The sequence below is a fragment of the Poecilia latipinna genome, unplaced genomic scaffold (assembly GCF_001443285.1).
Source record: "Poecilia latipinna isolate Pla-1442-1.1 unplaced genomic scaffold, P_latipinna-1.0 Scaffold110, whole genome shotgun sequence".
In the NCBI taxonomy this organism is placed as follows: Eukaryota; Metazoa; Chordata; class Actinopteri; order Cyprinodontiformes; family Poeciliidae; genus Poecilia; species Poecilia latipinna.
Window position 1 is genome coordinate 531,227 of NW_015112726.1, and position 18,425 is coordinate 549,651.

The 18,425-nt window shown below is 40.4% G+C and overlaps 2 protein-coding genes across 2 annotated transcripts in view; both read right to left on the reverse strand.

Moving 5' to 3' along the window:
* cyp27c1 (cytochrome P450, family 27, subfamily C, polypeptide 1) overlaps nucleotides 1-5,712 on the reverse strand; it is an 11,955-nt gene extending 6,243 nt beyond the window's left edge. Inside the window, exons 1-5 of the mRNA XM_015027924.1 lie at nucleotides 5,315-5,712; nucleotides 4,238-4,428; nucleotides 3,865-4,064; nucleotides 3,173-3,382; nucleotides 1,841-2,004 (exon numbers count right to left, since the gene is read on the reverse strand). Coding sequence (XP_014883410.1) covers nucleotides 1,841-2,004; nucleotides 3,173-3,382; nucleotides 3,865-4,064; nucleotides 4,238-4,428; nucleotides 5,315-5,599 — 1,050 coding nt within the window. The 5' untranslated portion in view covers nucleotides 5,600-5,712. The remainder of the gene's footprint in view (nucleotides 1-1,840; nucleotides 2,005-3,172; nucleotides 3,383-3,864; nucleotides 4,065-4,237; nucleotides 4,429-5,314) is intronic.
* Nucleotides 5,713-7,046: 1,334 nt separating this feature from the next.
* On the reverse strand, nucleotides 7,047-18,162 carry ercc3 (excision repair cross-complementation group 3). Its single transcript, XM_015027925.1, has 15 exons — nucleotides 17,999-18,162; nucleotides 16,428-16,627; nucleotides 16,108-16,344; nucleotides 15,972-16,021; nucleotides 15,745-15,880; nucleotides 15,489-15,659; nucleotides 15,204-15,408; nucleotides 14,786-15,100; nucleotides 14,515-14,699; nucleotides 13,702-13,904; nucleotides 13,506-13,602; nucleotides 11,038-11,155; nucleotides 10,809-10,927; nucleotides 8,079-8,228; nucleotides 7,047-7,674 (listed from the first exon to the last, which is right to left on the reverse strand). Exons 1-15 carry the CDS (start codon nucleotides 18,015-18,017, stop codon nucleotides 7,537-7,539), a joined length of 2,343 nt encoding a protein of 780 aa, XP_014883411.1. The 5' UTR covers nucleotides 18,018-18,162; the 3' UTR covers nucleotides 7,047-7,536.
* Between the last annotated feature and the right edge of the window lie 263 nt (nucleotides 18,163-18,425).

The window sequence follows — 18,425 nt, forward strand, 5'->3', positions numbered from 1 at the left end:
TTTTTTTTACGTTTGCAACATATCTGATATAAGAGCTACTTGTATGTTACACAACAGACAAAGGGGGGTTTGAGGAGAGCTAATTCCACACACTGAACAGACACTCATGTTTTCCACTCAAGCTGGATTTTCTTTATCCTTATCGCTTCTCATCCATCTCCAGCTTGATTAAATGTCCTCATATTACACCATCACAGTAATGAGTCCTAACTTCGTCTTCTAATTCGAAGCAACATTACCAAATTGCACAAGTGGAAACAGCATAACGACGCATTTTTACTTCACATAACCTTTCTGCTGAATTTCCACAGACGTCAAAATCTCACAGAGATGAAACTTGACCCTCCTACCCCTTCTCCATAAAGCAGACGACTTCCTCTGTGTGACTCACGTTTCACTGGCATTTTCATTTGAATGAGGTGGGTAGATGACCAAATGATATGAAAATGGGTTTTAACACTCCCTCTCCTTTTGACTGCAGAGCACAACATCTGCTTTGCCCTCCCCCGAACCCACATTATTCCTTCTTTTCCCTGACACTCCTGCTTGACTTTTCCATCCAACCCCCTCACTAATTACATACACAGATATCAAAATGGCACTCTTGTTTTTGCATACCTAATAGACATTAATGGGGTGGCTAAAGATAAAAAAAAAAAAAAAATGCATGCATCCTTACATAGCTCATATCAGAATCCTCTGATCACCCCACACTACTTTTCTGCAGCCTACCCATCATGGAAATTACTTCTAATCGTTTTCAGATGGCACAGATTAATGCACTGCCTTTGCCAAAAACAAATCATATGACAAAAGTGAACCCATGTCCAGTTCTCAGGAGCTTAGGGCTTTTTCCTTCCAGTCCGTGCATCTTCTCTTCTCCTAACACCCACTCCTTTCTTCCCTTACTTCTTAACGCCAGTTCCCAGCTTTTCCCTCACATCCCAGAGCTTTACAACCGCCTCTCCCATCATCTCACCTCTGCCCAGATTGTGCCATAATTCTAGCTGTAGCTAATGCGTCTTGACAGCTCTTGTGTTTGCAGAGTAAAGGCAACTTGCACTTCGGGGTCAGGTAATGGCGTAACTAAGCCTGCCACCCCACAGGGCTGCGGCCAATTCACCAAATTTAACAAAAACACAGACACCCTTTTATCTTGTAGCCCCAAGCAGAGCACAAAACACTCCATCCCCCCTTAGTTCTCATTAATGTGACAGTACCCCAAACAAATTAGGCTGTAACCATGAACAAGTGGAAACACACTTGTAACAGACAACCGCAGGAAACAAAATCTTGGCTTAGTCGACTTCTGAAGTATTTCCTGTAAACACCTTTAATCCACCACTCGGATCGACGGACCAAATATGTGAAAATGAAGCACACAAAACCTTCTTCCAACTTCCGATCAAGAAAAAAAAAAAACAAAGCCTCACCACAGATGTTCAAACTTAATTAAACTAACAGCCTTAATTACCGTCAAGAAGAACAGTGCGTCTAATTAAGTTCTAATGAGGAAACATAAAAACGTACAACACAGATGTCTGGCAAAGGAAAAAAAAAAAAAAAAGGACAAAGGGACCCCTGTGTTGAGCTAACAGAGACAAATGACAAGAAACTAAACCAGACTGAGAACATGTTTGTCAGTGGGATACTGTGTAACCTCCTGATTCATTCCCTTGACCCGACGCTGGCACAGCTACACAGGCACAGATGTGGCGCCAGTAACCTTACCATGCAAGCTAAACAATAACTCAGACACACCCAGAGTCCCAGCCCTTCCAACTTCTTCAAGAGGAGTAATTATAATAACACCACACACATACAGCACAACCACACATACCGTATCGACCCCGGCCAGGAGCATCTCCGTCACGTTCGCGTAGATCTCCTCCAGGCTCAGCTCCATGGTGGTGAGCATGTGTGTGAGCAGGCCCCCTTTCACCTTCTCCCCCATCTCCACCTGGGCCTTGATCTCCTTGAATCTTTTATCAACATGAATCATGCCTGAGATTAGACGGATACAAAAAAAAAAAAAAAAAAGAACGTGGGATGAGTGCAGCGGAGAGTAGGGAAAGGGGAAAAAAAAAAAGAAACACCATTCCCAATCCAAAATTAAGCAAGATTTATATACAAATCCACATTCTTTTCAGTTGATGTAAGACCATCTAAAAGAAAAATAATGCTTTTAGCATAAAACTGTTCCTGATTTCAAACTCAGAAGATTTAAGTAAAAACTTTCAGACCATAAAACTTTATATGAACTCAATAAATTATGGACAACTCTATCAGAAACATGGAGAGCAGCACTTAGTTAATATTGCCAAATTGTATAAAGTAAGATTTAAGCTCCAAACCTTTTTTTTTAATTACATTTCTTCATCCTGTCACTTCCAAGAACTTAGAACAAAATGAAAATCTAAAGCCTTTCACAAAAAAAAAAAAAAAAAAAACACATGGATGCCTTTTGCCCTCTGTGTATTTTCTGAAATGACAAAAGGGGTTAAAGTTATTTATGCCTCTGAGCCACCACGTGTACACGTTAGCTGGCTTCTCAGCTTGAAGATCTGAAGCAGTGATTACAGACCATTTGTGTGGCCAGGTGTTCTCGAGACTTCAGGGAAAACACAGCTAGCCATCTGTGGTGTGCTTTCATGTACTGCAAGCACGCCACTTGCACACACTGGACAATTCTTATTAATTGGAGTAAGACAGAACAGGTCACTGGATTTCAGCCAACTATAGTTCTTTCAGTAACTGTGACACTTCTACCACCAATTTGACTGGGAGTATTTGTCCTCACACCACAAACAGCGAGTGTGGTCATAAAAATCTGCCTGCACGCTGGCATGAGAGATCCCCAGCAAGCCATGTTGCTGATGGTTAAGCAATGCCAGCTTGATATTTGAACACTGGAGGGACAGTCCCAGCTTCATGGTGATTTATGAATTTCAACCAGTACCAGAGAGATGCTCATCTTTGTGACAGAATTGTTTTGTGAGAAAAAGCTGAGGACCACACAAGTACACTCTGTGCTCCGTGTGGTACGGAGAAGCAGAAGTCTGGTTGCCATATTTTGCTTTCCAATCTCTACCACATCTGTTGGCATTCTCGTTTTTATATGACTTTTGTGAAGTCACACGAACATGCAGTTCACTGGTGATGAAGCACTCACTGAATTTGAACAGACCGTCCCAGGAGACACAAAACTCTTCCCATGGTTTGGGAATGATGGGACGAAGCCACTTAGGAATCGCTCCGGCATACATGGTGGTCTTGAAGGAGCTGAACATGAGGTGCAAGGCGGAGATGTAGTCCTGGGTTTCTTTGGGGACGTTGTTTTCCAAACACCCCAGTCTACACTCGTACAAGATAGCAGCCACACCTGTAAAGGACAAAAGTTATTCTTTAGTGTGTGGTTTTCTAGAATCTGCAATTCCTTTAGCAATTCATGGAGACTGTTTGCTTTGTGGTGAACAAGAAGAAATTCAACAAGCTCCCTTTTCTCTCCAGTACCTCTTCTTCTGTCTGTTTTCTAACTTTTAAAATCCCATAAAAGTTCATGTTACCATGAATCTCAAGGCCTGAACTCGATAAGAGCAGAGCTTCTTGTGAAGTTCTTACTTCACAGAAACTCCTGGGAAGTCCTAATATAGTAGGACTTCCCAAGAATCCCACTATGCAGCTTTTGTCAGCATACTATGCCCACTTCAAATATCCAACTGCTTACACAATATTTCTGTAGACCACAAAAGAAAAAATGAAAAAAAAATCTGCCCTGAACATGTGTCAAGAACAAGTGACAAGAACTCCCAGACTATAGGGAGAGTCAAACTCTGTTTGGATTGGCTTTTACTCTTTACCAACCTTCCATGGCGTAGTTGAAGAAAAGGTCATTCACATTGAGCACAGTAAGTTCATCAGGCTGCTGGGCTCGAAGGCTGTAAACTCTCTTGATCAGGTCATCCACCACCTTGTTCACATCGTCAGAGAATACTGCTACGTCACGGGGACGCATGATGAGCTGTCTGAGCACGCTGCGCATGTTAAGCCATTCTTCTCCCTCACTGAAAAACAAGTTAGAGTGCGTCATTCTAAGCTTTCCAGTGTATTTTCAAAAATCCAAAGAACTTTCATCTGAAGTCTAAACATGGGACCACAATATTGTTTACGCAATCTGTTTCTAATCACGGTACTGGTTCAGGATTCGATGACGAGAGGTTGAGGCGTCACTACTCACGCTGAGATGAGGCCAGTGGAACGACCCCTCATGTCTCTATACTCATGCCAGGATTCCATGTTGGCCCTTTGAGGGGCCGCACCCTCAGCCCGCAGGACCTCTGCCACCAGTTCACGATCGGCAATGGAGACCACCAGCTGGGGTCCAAAGCGAGACTTGAAGATTTTTCCATACTTCTTTGTGTGCTCAATCTATAAAGCAGGGATGACAGTATTTATAGCGAGGCTCTTCTTCTACTCTACTCTTACAATTCAGCAATGATTTCAAACAGTTACTAACTACTTTGTCTGAAAAGAAAATGTAATGAAATCAATCGACTGACAGGTATTTATTACATATATTTTCTAATAAATGACTTCAAACATTAAACAAAATAATGTTACTTGTAAGAGGGTCACTTGCAAGTAACAACTTACTTTCAACTTACTTTATAAGTTGAAAGCCAGCCAAAAGAGCTGGAATATATACATACAACACATTTAAGTGTTGGTAAATGTCACTTTAAATCAAGATGAAATGTTATTTTTAACATTGGTATATTTATTATTTTTTATTTTTTTAAATCAACGTGTAAGATAAAGCTTGATGTTTAGATAGACAAATAGGCAATGTTTTCAACATAATTTATTGAGAATGTCTATAAATGTGTTTTCTTATCTGCAGAAAAAAAAAACTTTTACAAGTAGGAATCAAACTTGTGATTACGTCAGCAAGTGAAGGCTCAGCAGCAGACTTGATTTGTTAAAGTTTCATTTTTAGGTTTGTACCTTAACCAAAACTCATTCCTTAATGTAATGAATGGAATAGAAAAGGGCGAGGGGAGGGGGACTTATAGTATTTCCCGTTTCTCAGACTGTTACAAAACTCAAGCCATGCAGCGGAAAACTGACCAGGGGTCGAGCTCCGGATGCGCTTTTACGCAACAGTCAGTGCCATTCTGCGTATAGGTGGCAGAACTGGCTGAGGCTGAGTGTAAACTGGCTCTTTGCCATCTATGAAAATCCAAATAAATAACTTTTGGTAAAGCCCAGATAGGAAAGACAAAGAAAAAAACAGTCATTATTCAGACGTCTTTACCTGAATCTCGTGGATTCTGCCGAAGCCGTCTTTCCAAAAAAACTCAATCAAGTTGGAAAGAGTGCTCGGTCCGGGCATCTCCTTCAGGCTCTTGATTTTACTGGCCTCTCGGACCACCGCCGGTTCGATCAGCCTGCCAGGCATGGCCTCCTCCCCGGTTGCGGAGATCTCCAGAGCCTCACTGGCTGCTGACTTGTGTAAGGCGCGGAGAAGCAGCTGCTCGTTCAGCAGCCCGGCTGAGACACTCTTCCAGCATGCTACGGAGAAGCGATTCAACATTGCCATTGTTGAAAGAGTTTCAATAAAGAGCAAAGAGCAATAAAAATGCAACTGGACAATCTTCCTGGCACTTGCAAAATGCAGCGTGAATTGTATTGTGGAAGCCTTTTAAATAGTGGCTTGGGCAGCCTCGGTGCGCGACTATTGGATGGCCGCTGCGAACTATGGGAGGGATAACTTCTGTATTCGGCTGTGGGCGTTTACCCAAAAAGTTTTAAGTCCATCCTTTCGTTACAAAAGGGGTGCAGTACAACGTGCCATTTAAGTTACATCACACCAATCAATTAAGCAGTGTACGTGCGCGTGCACCGGCGTGCAAAGCGCGTGCGAACACACGCTGACGTTTGTTTCTATATTCCCCTGGCAATGCATTCCTCAAGCCTCTTTCTGTCACGTCGGCTATCTCATCTGAATAGTTAACGTCAGACTTTTAACACTAACACAGCCCTAATGAGAAAAAAATAATAATAATCACCAAGTGGCAGAGCAACTTCATCCCTATTGATACAGGAAGGCACCATAACGTGGTAACGTGTGACAAATTATATGATATGAAACCCGTCCACAGCTAATGTGAGCACAAAAAAAAAGATGTTGGCCAGTTGTATCAGCTTTGTGTACACTCAGACAGATGTGAGCACTCATCCGTTAAAATACTATAAACAATCTAAAGTTACACTGATGTGGTTCACATGAGGACGAGATTCATATGTTGTTGTTTTTCTGACACATTAGAGTTAAACATTTGCAAAATCTTAGCATTTATTAACTTATGTTGAACATAAGGTGTTAATCTTTTACTACACTTTAAGTGCACGTTTTCCTCCCTCAACCTGTATCTTTTAACATTTAAAGCTGAGTATTTGATTCCCACTCAAACATTTGTGCTAAAACATTAGAATTAATCTTAAAGGGATAGCTCCAGGTCAAAAGCTCCCCTCATTTAAGAACATCAATCATCACATTTTTGATCTTGTTCTTTGAGTTTCAAGAAAAAGTAATAGGATTACAATTGGATTAATCATCAATTCCCTTTTCTCTACAGACATGTTGATTCAAATCTGCCTTAAGGCTCTTCACTCTTTCAGATCCCGTAAGCCAGGGGTTCCTTGAGGACACGGCATACGGACTTCAAGTCGAAAGAGAGCTGCTGAGGCAACTGTGCCATGTCATCGAGTAAAACGGTGGCCAGTCTCACATGGGTTCCCACACTTGATCCCTTTTGAAGCTTACACAACACACCAGGTTCTTGATTTTCTATTCAGAGAAGCTTCAAGTGTCTAAGAACCAAAGGAGGCAGACCCCGACTCCCCCTTGCTTCCTTTTTCGATTGCTGGATTGCATTCAAGTGTTTTCCCTGTCCCTCACTGGCCAGAGAAAAGAACCCAGTAAATAAAGCCACATGTCCATTAAATTACTTTAGTCATCTGAGCAGGAATTATTCACACAATTAATTGTTAGTCATTTATTTTTGATTTTTATTGACAACTCAAAAGGGGGACCTTCATATTGTTGCAGAAGTTAAAAGAAGAAATGCCAAAACAGTTTATTTCTTCAACATTTTATGAACAATTTAAAGAGGAAACAACTGTATAACATAACATACATTTAAAATCGAAACTAATGTACTCTTTGTTATAATTTAGAAACAAAGTAAGTAGCACTTGAAGCAAAGCTTACAAAAGAATACTGTAAAAGGTTTCTCAGTCAAGTTACCAAAAACAGCAGATGTAACACATTCAAACAGCCACCCTGCGTCTCATCTTACATACAGATATCTCTGGCTTTCAAAAGTCTCCAAACTCAGTCCCTCCTGTTCGCCCGACCGGATGATGGATCCTCTGAACCTGCAAATCCATTGTTTCTTTTTTTTTTTTTTTTTCCCCCTTTTCTCTGTCCTGTGACAACAGAGCAGGTCTTCCAAGAGTCGGGTTTCACTGGATCTACTTTCTGAAGCGCTTGAACAGTGGGTGAACGCTCTTGCTCCCTGCAGAGGCTTTGTTGCTCCGGCTTTGATATTCCATGTAGACTGTGTCGTCTGCACCCGACATGGAGCTCATGGTGCCCACTCGCCGGGAGAACTGATGAGAAACGAAGGGATATTCGAGTCGTTAACAGCTGAAATCAAGACTTGTTCCTGGAACATTGTATGCTGGGTGTATTGCTTTCACGGCACTCTTAAAAGACGCCACACTAGCCTGCAACCCTATCTGAATTTTAGTCATGAAACCGAATTTCCAAATGCACCCAAACATCCTAATCATTGACTTAACGTGTAATTTAAAACCTAGACTTTATCAGTACTAGAAAAACATAACAGCAGTATCATTTCAGACTAAGTCCAGTCTTTTTCTAATTTTTTTCTTCATCAAACAGACATTTTAGGCAATAGGGACCACATGTACAAAACATGCATTTCTAAAAGCAACAAAGAAAACGTTTGCTTAAGTACTTTGTCTCCTCTGAGTTTAGTGAAAGACCTCACCTGGGGTCGTGCTCCCACTTCGCCTGCCACCACTTCCTCCTCAGCATCCAGGTCTGACGCAGCGAGCACCTTCTGCAGCAGCTGCTGCTGCTCCTCTCTGCTGGAGAACATCAGGTCCTCTTCTTCCATACCTGCTAACTTTGTAATTACCTGTCAAACAAAAATAAAACGAGGACATTTTGGCATTTACACATGGACCAATGTTGCATCCACTGACTAAAGCCTTAACTTATATTGCTGCAAATCTTACATTTTAAACTCTCCAACTTTTTAACAAACCGTTGTTAGTTTTTCGAAGTGATAGTAGAAAATCTTTTCCCATAGATCTGCACATCAACATCTTAATGCTTAATATATTTTAGGCCTGATTTGGATTGAAGAAGCCTGTCATGGAAACCATGTTTTTAAAAAAACTGATTTATTTTTAAGTCATAAATATTTTCTTTTAAACCTAATTTTAAAACTATAACCATAAGAAATAAAATATCGTAAAATATCATCTACACAAAAAAAACAGAACGTCTGTGTCAGATGCGATTAGTGCACTTAATTGTATTAGAATGATCACACAAAGCAGAGGGCTTGTAAGGTTGAATCCTACGAACATTAAGCCACTAGACTGAATGGATACTTTAGGGGATGTGTAAATCACCTTAATCCAATTGATGTTAGCCAATCTGGATAACAGGAGTCAACTCATGAGGGGAAACCCTTCCAACCTCATTTTCAGGCAACGTAAACACGGCAACCATTGTGTCCTCCTTTTACTTTTTTTGGCCAGGTACCTGGGATTGGCTAGTGTCTAAATCAATTAAGCTCTGACTCTCCTTGAGGACCTGCTCTAACTTTTATTGTCTCTTCCGGGCCATTTGAGTTCTGCAGACTCATGCTGTTATATTTGTTAGGAGATCCTCTTTGCTGTCAACATGAACATCCATTTTTGGATTGACCGAGTCAACGCGAAGTAGAGAAGTCAATGCAATCATAATACACCAGACCAGCTGCCTGTTTTAATCTCAAACGAGCAGGAGAGCCGTAGTTTGAACGTGTTGGCTATTTAAGCGGCTCTTAAGTTTCTTGACAGGATTGCAGTGAGCTCTGTAATAAATCGACAATAATCTTTTATGTTGCTGAATTTTGCTCATAATGTATCTTTTGCAAAACTGAGATTTTTCAAAGCAACCCTACGACAAATCTGAAGATGAACAAACTCGAAAGTTTTAGCAGGTTCCGTCTGCTTGATTCAGTGGGTGTTTCTCTAACTGCAGACTAACGTCCATGCCTCTCCTGATTTCCCTTAGCTGCACAGTTTTATTGCTGTGTTTACGTGAATATAGAGCGAGCAGCTGAGATCAGATCACAACGGTTGTTTGTGCCACCGTTATTGCTATTCTGTGATTGATATGAACAAAATGTAAGTGAAAGTTTAAGTGCACTAAAAATCAGGTAAAGCTGCAGGTTATGACAGGCAACACGCATGTTCACAAGTTGACATAATACTGGCAAACTATGAGGGAAATGTTCACAATTTGTTCAGAAAAAAAATAACGTCTTATGTCTTAATAGCACCGCTTTTCCACTTAAATTCTCTTGTTTACTCCATAACTGAAGCCTGTGTGAAATCAGACCCACGCTAGCAATATTAAAATAAAGACAATGAAAAGCACTCTAAAGGCTGGGGGCTTACCCGAAAAGCACAATTTATTTTTGACATAAAATTCTCATTATGAAGCTAGGATTGTAGAAGTTTACACATTGTTGTTTGCTTCAACGGAAAGGCAAAGAGCAAAGAAGCTACCGAATACTTTGGTTGCTGCTGAGTACCTGCTCGTTAAATGGAAAACTGTAAACACTTCTCCTTGCCGAGCTAGACTCTGAACTACACAAAAGAATGGTATGTCAGCTCAATACGCACTCCTTCCGTATGCTCACTTAACAGGACGACAGAGGATTTCTGATTGGATAAGTATTTTAGATATTATCTAACTTTCTACATCATTACATTTTCAAAAAGTTATTTTGATCCTCTGTGTTTGTCAAATGCTTTGGTAACACTTTATTTGAAGGGGGTGAATAAGGCTGACATGACACCGTCATAAACATGACATAACACCTGTCATGAACATCAATAAGCCTTCATGAATATTTATGACTGTTGTCATGAAGCGTCATTCGGTTAATTATTACACTTTTAATACAAAGTTGACATTATTCAAAATGTCTTTGTTATGACAACTTGACATTAAACAATAAATCATTATTGATATAAGTTTGTTATAAAAGTATTACTGATTGCACTTTAAAAATTAGGTAACTTTATGTTATTAACGGTAAAGTTTAAACAGTAATGATTTCTTGGTTAATGCCAAGATGTCATAACAAAGACATTTTGAATAATGTCAACTTTGTATTAAAAGTGTCATAATTTACCGAATGACGCTTTATGACAACAGTCATAAATATTCATGAAGGCTTATTCATGTTCATGACATGTTATGTCATGTTAATGAAAGTGTAATGACAGCCTTATTCAACCCCCCCTTCAAATAAAGTGTTACCAATGCTTTTATGTAAATGTATTTGTTTACTTGCTAGCAAAAGGTGCAATCTTTTATTGAAGTATTTGACATTATAATGATATAAAAAAATCCATCAAAATCATCATTTGTCCTGGTGCTTACATGAGTGAGACAGGGTCAAATTGCTAAAAGGCTGCAGCTCTGAACACACCTTGAAGCTGTATCCCTGGTCCACCAGGAATCTCTGCCTCTTTGTGGAATAAGCCATCTCCTGGGTGTCCTGGGACACCAGGGAATAAAAGTATGCATTGTACTCCTCAGCCACCATTCCTGGACGGGGAGAGAATGATGATGAATGACTGTTTCTCTTTCCGTGTGGCAGCGGATTTAACAGTTGTGACACTTCAAGCAAAAATAATCTAAGTGGCAGACAGGCTAACCTTTCTTGGCTCTTAAGACTCTGCCAAGTCTCTGTGCCTCCTGTCTGCGCGAGCCACCATGGGAGGAGATCTGGATCAGAACATTGGCTTCTGGCAAGTCAAAAGAAGTGTCTCCAACCTGTCCAGATAATCAGACATGTTACTATCAATCACTTAATCAAGTCTATTTGTGTAGTACATTTCAGCAACTAGGCAGCTCAAAGTGCTTTATATTATAAAAACACAGGGATACAAAATCACAGAACACAGTCAACAATTGGAAAAAAAAAATTAAATTTTGTCAAGTTCTGTCTTTACATCAGTTTGCTGATTAATGTTTCATTTATAATATTTCAAAAGAAACTCTAGACAGGTGGGTTTTTAGTCTAGATTTAAAGGCATTCGGTGTTTCGGCGGTTTTATTGTTTTCTGGAAGTTCATTCCAGATTTGTAGTCCGTACAAGCGGAATGCTGCTTCTCCATGTTTGGTTTTGGTTCTGGTGATGCAGAGCAGAACCAGAACCAGAAGACCTGAGTGGTCTGGTAGGTTGATCCGACAACAGATATCTAATGTATTTTGGTGTCATTCGGTGGCTTATAAGCTAAAAAAAATATCTTAAAGTCTATTCATTGAGCTACAGGGAGGCAGGGTAAGTACATTAGAACTGGGATGATCTGCTCTATTTTCCTGGATTTATTAAGAGCGTGAGCAGCAGCGTTCCAGATAAGCTGGAGCTGTCTGATTAACGTTTTAGGGAAACCTGAGAAGATAAATGCACCTGTGGCTAAAGATAAATGCACGGATGAGTTTCTCTAGATCTTGCTGTGACTTTAGTCTTTTAATCCAAGAAATATTCTTCACTTGGTAAAAGGTGATAGAAGGCTGACTTTGTAATTGTCTTTATGTGTCTCTGAAGGTTCAGGTCCATCACAACACCCAGTTTTCAAGCCTGACCGCTAGTTTCAAGGTGTGATAACTAAAGCTGCGTGCTCGTTCCTCTTAAAGTGCAAAGATAACTTCAGTTTTGACAAAAGTTACATTGTTACTTGATAGTCAGATGTGCAAAAAGTATTTATCCATCCAGAATTTGTCAGTAAGGTAAAGAAAACCAGGAACTTTGGTCAAAGGAATTTGTAGAAATGTGGATTTAATCTGATGTGGTTCAGGCTGTAGTTATATGGACAGCAGAAAGGAGGAGAGACGCCTGGCAATTTCTGAGGGAGCAGAACTTAAACATAGTTGCTGCTGAATTGTTATGCAATGAAAATTTCCACCTCGTGTGGTTTAGAGCCTTGAAATGGCTGTTTTTAATTATACAGTATATGGCTGGGGGTAAGCAACCCCCGATAACATATTTGGGTTTTTTACAACAAAATGTAGTTGGAGAAATTAGATTACAGCATCAAAAAGCCTTTACAACTCTTCTTAGAGCTTCATTAATAAAGCTTTTCCTACAGAAATGACAGACGGAACGCTAGATTAAAAAGAAGGCCAAGAAAACTTGAGCAATTTAGGTGGACGTATAGAGATTTAAGTACAACAAACTATAGATTGGATGTTTTTTTAATGACTATTTAGTTTGGATTATCTATGGTACGGTTTTCCGTACCATGTGGTATTTATTTCAAAATACATCTGCCAAAGCTATTTCAGTACAGATGGTTATTTTGTAAAATGATTTTAAATAACAGATTATTAGCAGTAATAAAAGGTGGTCTTCCCTTTACAGTGTGTGCTGCTTTAGCAGCTACTGTACTTAGAAGGTATTTGCAGAGTGACTGACCTCACGCAGATGATACTTTAAACCTATTTTGCTTCCTAATAATTGAATCTCATGTAGTGCTCACTTTAATTTAATTTACATACTAAATTTAGCATTTTCATGACAGTGTCTCAGCACACACCACTACCCCAAGTGACCTGCCAGTGGGGAACAACCACAGCAAAAGCATTAGGTGCTAAATATATTCAAATCTATTTAAAAGACTCAATTAGAACAGGTGCAACAGCTCCAACAAGTGTAAATTAAGTTATGGTTAGGCTTGTTAGGGTTTTAACGGACACAGGCGGTAAGATGTTTTTAGAAAATTCTGCAGGGTAGAAAGGGACACCCCTGCTCTGATGCAGTCAGTAGCTCATTGCACCACCAATGTGGAGCCAGAAATAAGAACGGTGTAAACTCAGACTGCATTTTGAGCAGCTATGGCAGCGCCAGATCAAGCTCTTGAGAGAAACGCTGACTATCCAGAAGAAAGCCGTTGCTTGCATAATGCTTAGTCGCTGTGCAGATGAGCGTGAGCTGTTCAAAACTGAGACAAGTAATATCGAAATATCATTAATGTAATTTTATCTATTTATTGATCACATATAAAGAAAAGTTCAGCAGAGCTTTTAAGGGGCAACAAATGTAAAGAAAGTTGGCATCTTTTAGTGTCTGCCAGCTAATTTCAGTTCATAGATGCAGAAAAGGATTTATGGTGAGTTTTACCTTAGAGATGAAAATGGTGTTGATCTTTGGATTGTGTTTAAAGTTCTGTAAAATCTGCATTCGTTCCCCTTGAGAAGTGGGACCGTAGATGAAAGGCCTTGAGAGAAAACATAAAACAAGACATATAAAACTAAACCAGGCAGATTAATGCAACAATTAAAATCAGTTTTTGTTTTTTTTTTCGTAAGAAACTAACTTGTTGAGTCGAATGGCGTATTCCTTCAGGGCAAAGACGTTGTCGGCGAAGACGATGATCTTGTCATTGCGCCGCTCGTGGAAGCGGATGAGAAACTGGCAGGCCCGAAACTTGTTGGGGTTCATCGTGTACAGCAGAATGCGCTTCTTTGTCTTAATGGCCACGTACTCTCTGTAAAACTCCGGGGACATCGGGCACCACACCTGAAACACAGACACAGGCACGCCTCTTTATTTTTGAAAGAGATTCCTGCATGAGATACTGAAGCCATCTGCATCTGCTTACTGCATAATTACTAAATATCTGCCACTGCAGTTCTAAGTCACTCACTAACACTAAAATTTATTGCTGCTCAGTCTGAAACGTAGTAGACTTTGTGTGAGCCTAACGATACAAACAATGCAAAATTAGATGTTCATGATTATGTTTTGTTGAAACTAAAAACATGGAGTTATGATGTGGAAACTAAAGCAGAACCGCCGATATATGACTTTTATGTTATTGCTTAAGTCTGCTAATTAAGGCCAAATGAATAATAAATATATTACAAATGATTTTAACTGCGTTAATCGGTGTCATATCATTTGATTTCTTCCTGTCTTATTTTCAGGTTAATTTTCCGGCATCTTTACAGACAAACTTCAAGAAACGTCAAGAATGTACCTGTATTAACCGATCACACTGAGTTAACATCTAAACCTTATCAGCACAATTTATAGGGATTAAAAATAAACTTAATGGACAACCAAGACTATATGATAGAAACTCACTTAAGTTTAGAGTTTACCGGACTATATTGTCATGCATGTTTACCTCTGCACACTGAACTTTGGCGATATAGCCGTTGTTCTGCAGCTCCATCCAGTTGGCTTCATACAGCTTAGGGCCAATAAGGAAGTTGAGATCCACAATCTTGTCGTCTTCCCTGACCAGTGTGGCAGTGAGGCCCAGTTTGCAATGGGCCTGGACGATGGTCAGGACACGTCGAAACATCTTTGCTACAGAAAAAAAAAAAAACGACATTCGTTTGTGAAAGTGTTCAGTATACGGCACTGCCTGTCCTCGTAAAATGAGACAGACTCACCAGGGATGGTGTGGACCTCATCCAGGATCATAAGTCCCCATTCCTGCGTCCGCATCCACTCCATGACCTTCTCTGCCTCCCAGGATCGCTTGGTGGTGTGACCCAACATGGAGTAGGTGCTGATGGCCACTGAGCAGCCAATGGGCTTATCCTTGGCGTCGGAGGTGAAGCGGCAGATCTGCGAGTCGTCGATGGTGGACCACATCTTGAACTGGGACTTCCACTGCTCCACGGAGACGGAGGAGTTGCCCAGCACCAGGCAGCGCTTACGCACGGTGCACGCGGCGGTCACGCCCACCAGAGACTTACCCGCTCCTGCAAGTAACAAAAAGTGAAACCGCACAAGCAACATGAAACTAAAACGTTATTTATGCCAGAACAAAATGGCCACTCGACGTTTTGTCATCTCGGCTCTCACCGCAGGGCAGCACTATCACTCCCGATCGTGCGCGGCCGTTTCCAAACATCTTGCGCAGGCTCTTCTCCTGGTAGGGCCGCAGCACGGCGGTGGGCTTCAGGTCAATGTTGATGTCGGGGTTGACGGTGTCATTTCGAAAGTCGTACTCAGCTAGGAGGGGGTACTCCATCTGAATGCAACGCTTCTGCAGCTCCTCTATCATTTCCTGCATTACATCAGGAAACGCTACAGTGACAGAGTTCAGAGTAGGATGCGTTCCCTTTTGTTGCATGATCAAAATGTTACCTGGCGAATTTCAAAAGACACAGTCTGGGTCTCCTCTTCCTCTTCTTCCTCTTTATCCATCTGCTCATAGTAGCTGAAGATGTCCTCAGGGACCTGCTGGCTCGACGTTTGTCCATCGCTGGGCTGCTGTGAGGTGGAGGCACCTCCTTTGTCCTGGACAGCCTTAGAAATCTGACAGGGAAATAAGATGAGGTACACTCTGGTGTAATTTGACAGGCGATAGCAGTGATAGCAGAAAACATCCCGATTTGCTTACCACTGACTTGCTGTGGATGACCTCGGTAATGAGCTCAGGGTCCGAACCGTCTGCACCTCGCAGGCGACATTCACGGATCAGGTTGTCCTGCAGGAGATTCTGGATGACGTCAGGGAAAGCACTTTCTACGAAATACCTGGGAACGTGAGGAGGAAAGAGAGACCAATAGCACTGAAGCAACGAATGACAAAGAGAAAAAAGGTGGAATTATCTTAAACTGATTTCACCTGTTGTGCTTAAGCACAAGCTTGACTTTCCCATAGCTCACAGTGCAAAGCTGAGAGAGAAAGGTTGATTAGAATGTGAATGAACGAGTAAAACAATGAAGCTGAAAAATCTATAAAAACTACTTCGTTGTCCTACTTTGATAAACTGCACAATGCCGTCCGGTACAGACGTCTTGCTGAGCTTCTGCAGGTACTCCACGATGTCTGAAGTCTGCAGCCCCACGCTGACCGCTGCGTACAGCGAGTACGCGGTCAGCTTGTACTCATGAACGTGGTTAGGTCTGCACACAGGCTCTGCGATGGCCACTAGGAAATCCTGAGCATACTTATACACCGGAGAGAACGCTTCCAGAAAGATGTGTCCATCTGGAGCCTGGAGGGATTAGAAAGACAAAATCACATACACAAATAGGGATTACAGATGGAAAAGAGGTCAACAACAACGGTGCTTCTTACCACCCAGAGTGGGCGTGAAGAGTGGTCTTTCTTGAGCTGCATCTGAGAGCGGTAGTCTTTGGCTCCATACTCGTCAAGCTTGGTCCCAGACTCGTCCACCTGCTTTCCTGCAGCCGCTGGCACGGCTTCCTGAGGCTCGCTGCCGGTCACGTCATCTTCATCGTCTTCCTCCTCATAATAACGTTTCTTGGATTTCTTCTCTGCACCGTGACAGGCAGGAAAAAAAAATTACAAACTACTAGGAAATAATATACCTTATCCTAGTTTTAAATATAAACATACAGATAGTTGACAATACAGATAAGACAATTTATCCAAAACGCCTCCTGTTCTTTGTCTGATGAATGCCCACTGTCCTGTGTTTTAATAGAAAAAAGTATTTCAACGCTACATGTTTTCATTGCAACAGCCACAAACCTCGGTTTATTTTATTGGGATTTTCTGCTACATACCAGCATAAATGAATGTGTAATTGTGAACTGGAAGGGAAATTATACATTTATTAATAAATATATATGTTTGGTGTCTTTATTTCCAAAAAGGTCAATTTTTCAGATTGCATGACTAAAACTTGTCCTGTCAAATGACTGTCTGACCTGAACTATGATCTCTACAGCTCTTTCAGGATTACCGCAGGCCTCTTGCCTGCTTTTCTAATTAATTCTTTAATTGCCCAAGCTGACAGTTTAGGTGGATTAATCGATAAAAAAAGTGCTCTGTAACCTGATCAAAACGTGGGACTGAAGTTTTAAAACCTAACCCTCCTCTGCTGTGTTTCTTGTTCCCTAACATTTTCTAACAAACTTCTGACGCCTTCAGAAGACCAGCTGAATTTCACTAGCAGCAACAAATCACTCACAGTATACTTTGTTAAAAATCTAAAGGCAGTTAGTTCCAGTTAGTTTATGGGCAACAGAGTAAGTGGGCTGAATAAAAGGGTAAAAGGGAATACCAGACTTTTGAGAATTTTTTAATAAACCAAAGTAGCAAACTAGAAAATCATGTATTGTGTTTTTCCACTTCAAAAGTCATGTATTCTGTTAATCGTATTGGTCTATCACACAAATTCCCCCCCAAAAATATACTCAAACGTGTTAATCACAACATTTCAAGGGGTGTGAATACTTTTTCAAGGTACTGGAATATGCCTCTATGTGCTTGCATAGTGCTGGTTTCATTCAAATGTTCTCATTTTAATCAATAGTTTGTCCTTAGCATCGGCACAAAAATTTAAATGGTAAATGGTTTGTCCTTGTATTGCGCTTTATAAAGAGCAGAGGACACCAAAGCGCTTCACACTACAGTACAATCATTCATAATTTTTTTTAATGTCTTTTGTGTATCTAAAGCATCATGTTTACAGTTCAACATAATCGTAATAATAATAGATGGGAAACAATATTGGAAACATATAGGTCTCCATATACTGCATCACTACAGCTAACAAATATACAGTGAAATAACAATTTACGCTTAATGACCGAACTAAATTGCTGCCAGACATTAATTGTTATGACAGTTAGCTCCCAACGGCTAGCTAACTAGAGTATCACAACCCATCATCAACCTACCTTTATCCCTTTTGCCCATTTTAAAAATATTAAACGGGCAAAAGAGTAAGAAAAACTTTAAAAAATAATTAGACGTAGCTCATTTTTCTTTTGAAACCTTACTGAGATGGACTTGACTTATGAAGTCAATGAGCAAAAAGGAGAATTAAAGTACAACTGAAGCATCTTCCGGTCTTCGGTTTCAAAATAAAATCTATGCTTATATTAAGGGCCTTTTACTGCCCTCTACTGTACAGTTTCATATTGCAATCAAACGAAGTGAGATCGGATTTGTCCGCTGTTACCATTAATAATAATAATAATAATAATAATAATAATAATAATAATAATAATAATAATAATAATAATAATAATAATAATAATAATAATAATAAGTCATGACCACATTATTTTAATTCATTTATTTTAATTTTGTGTGCTTTTACTT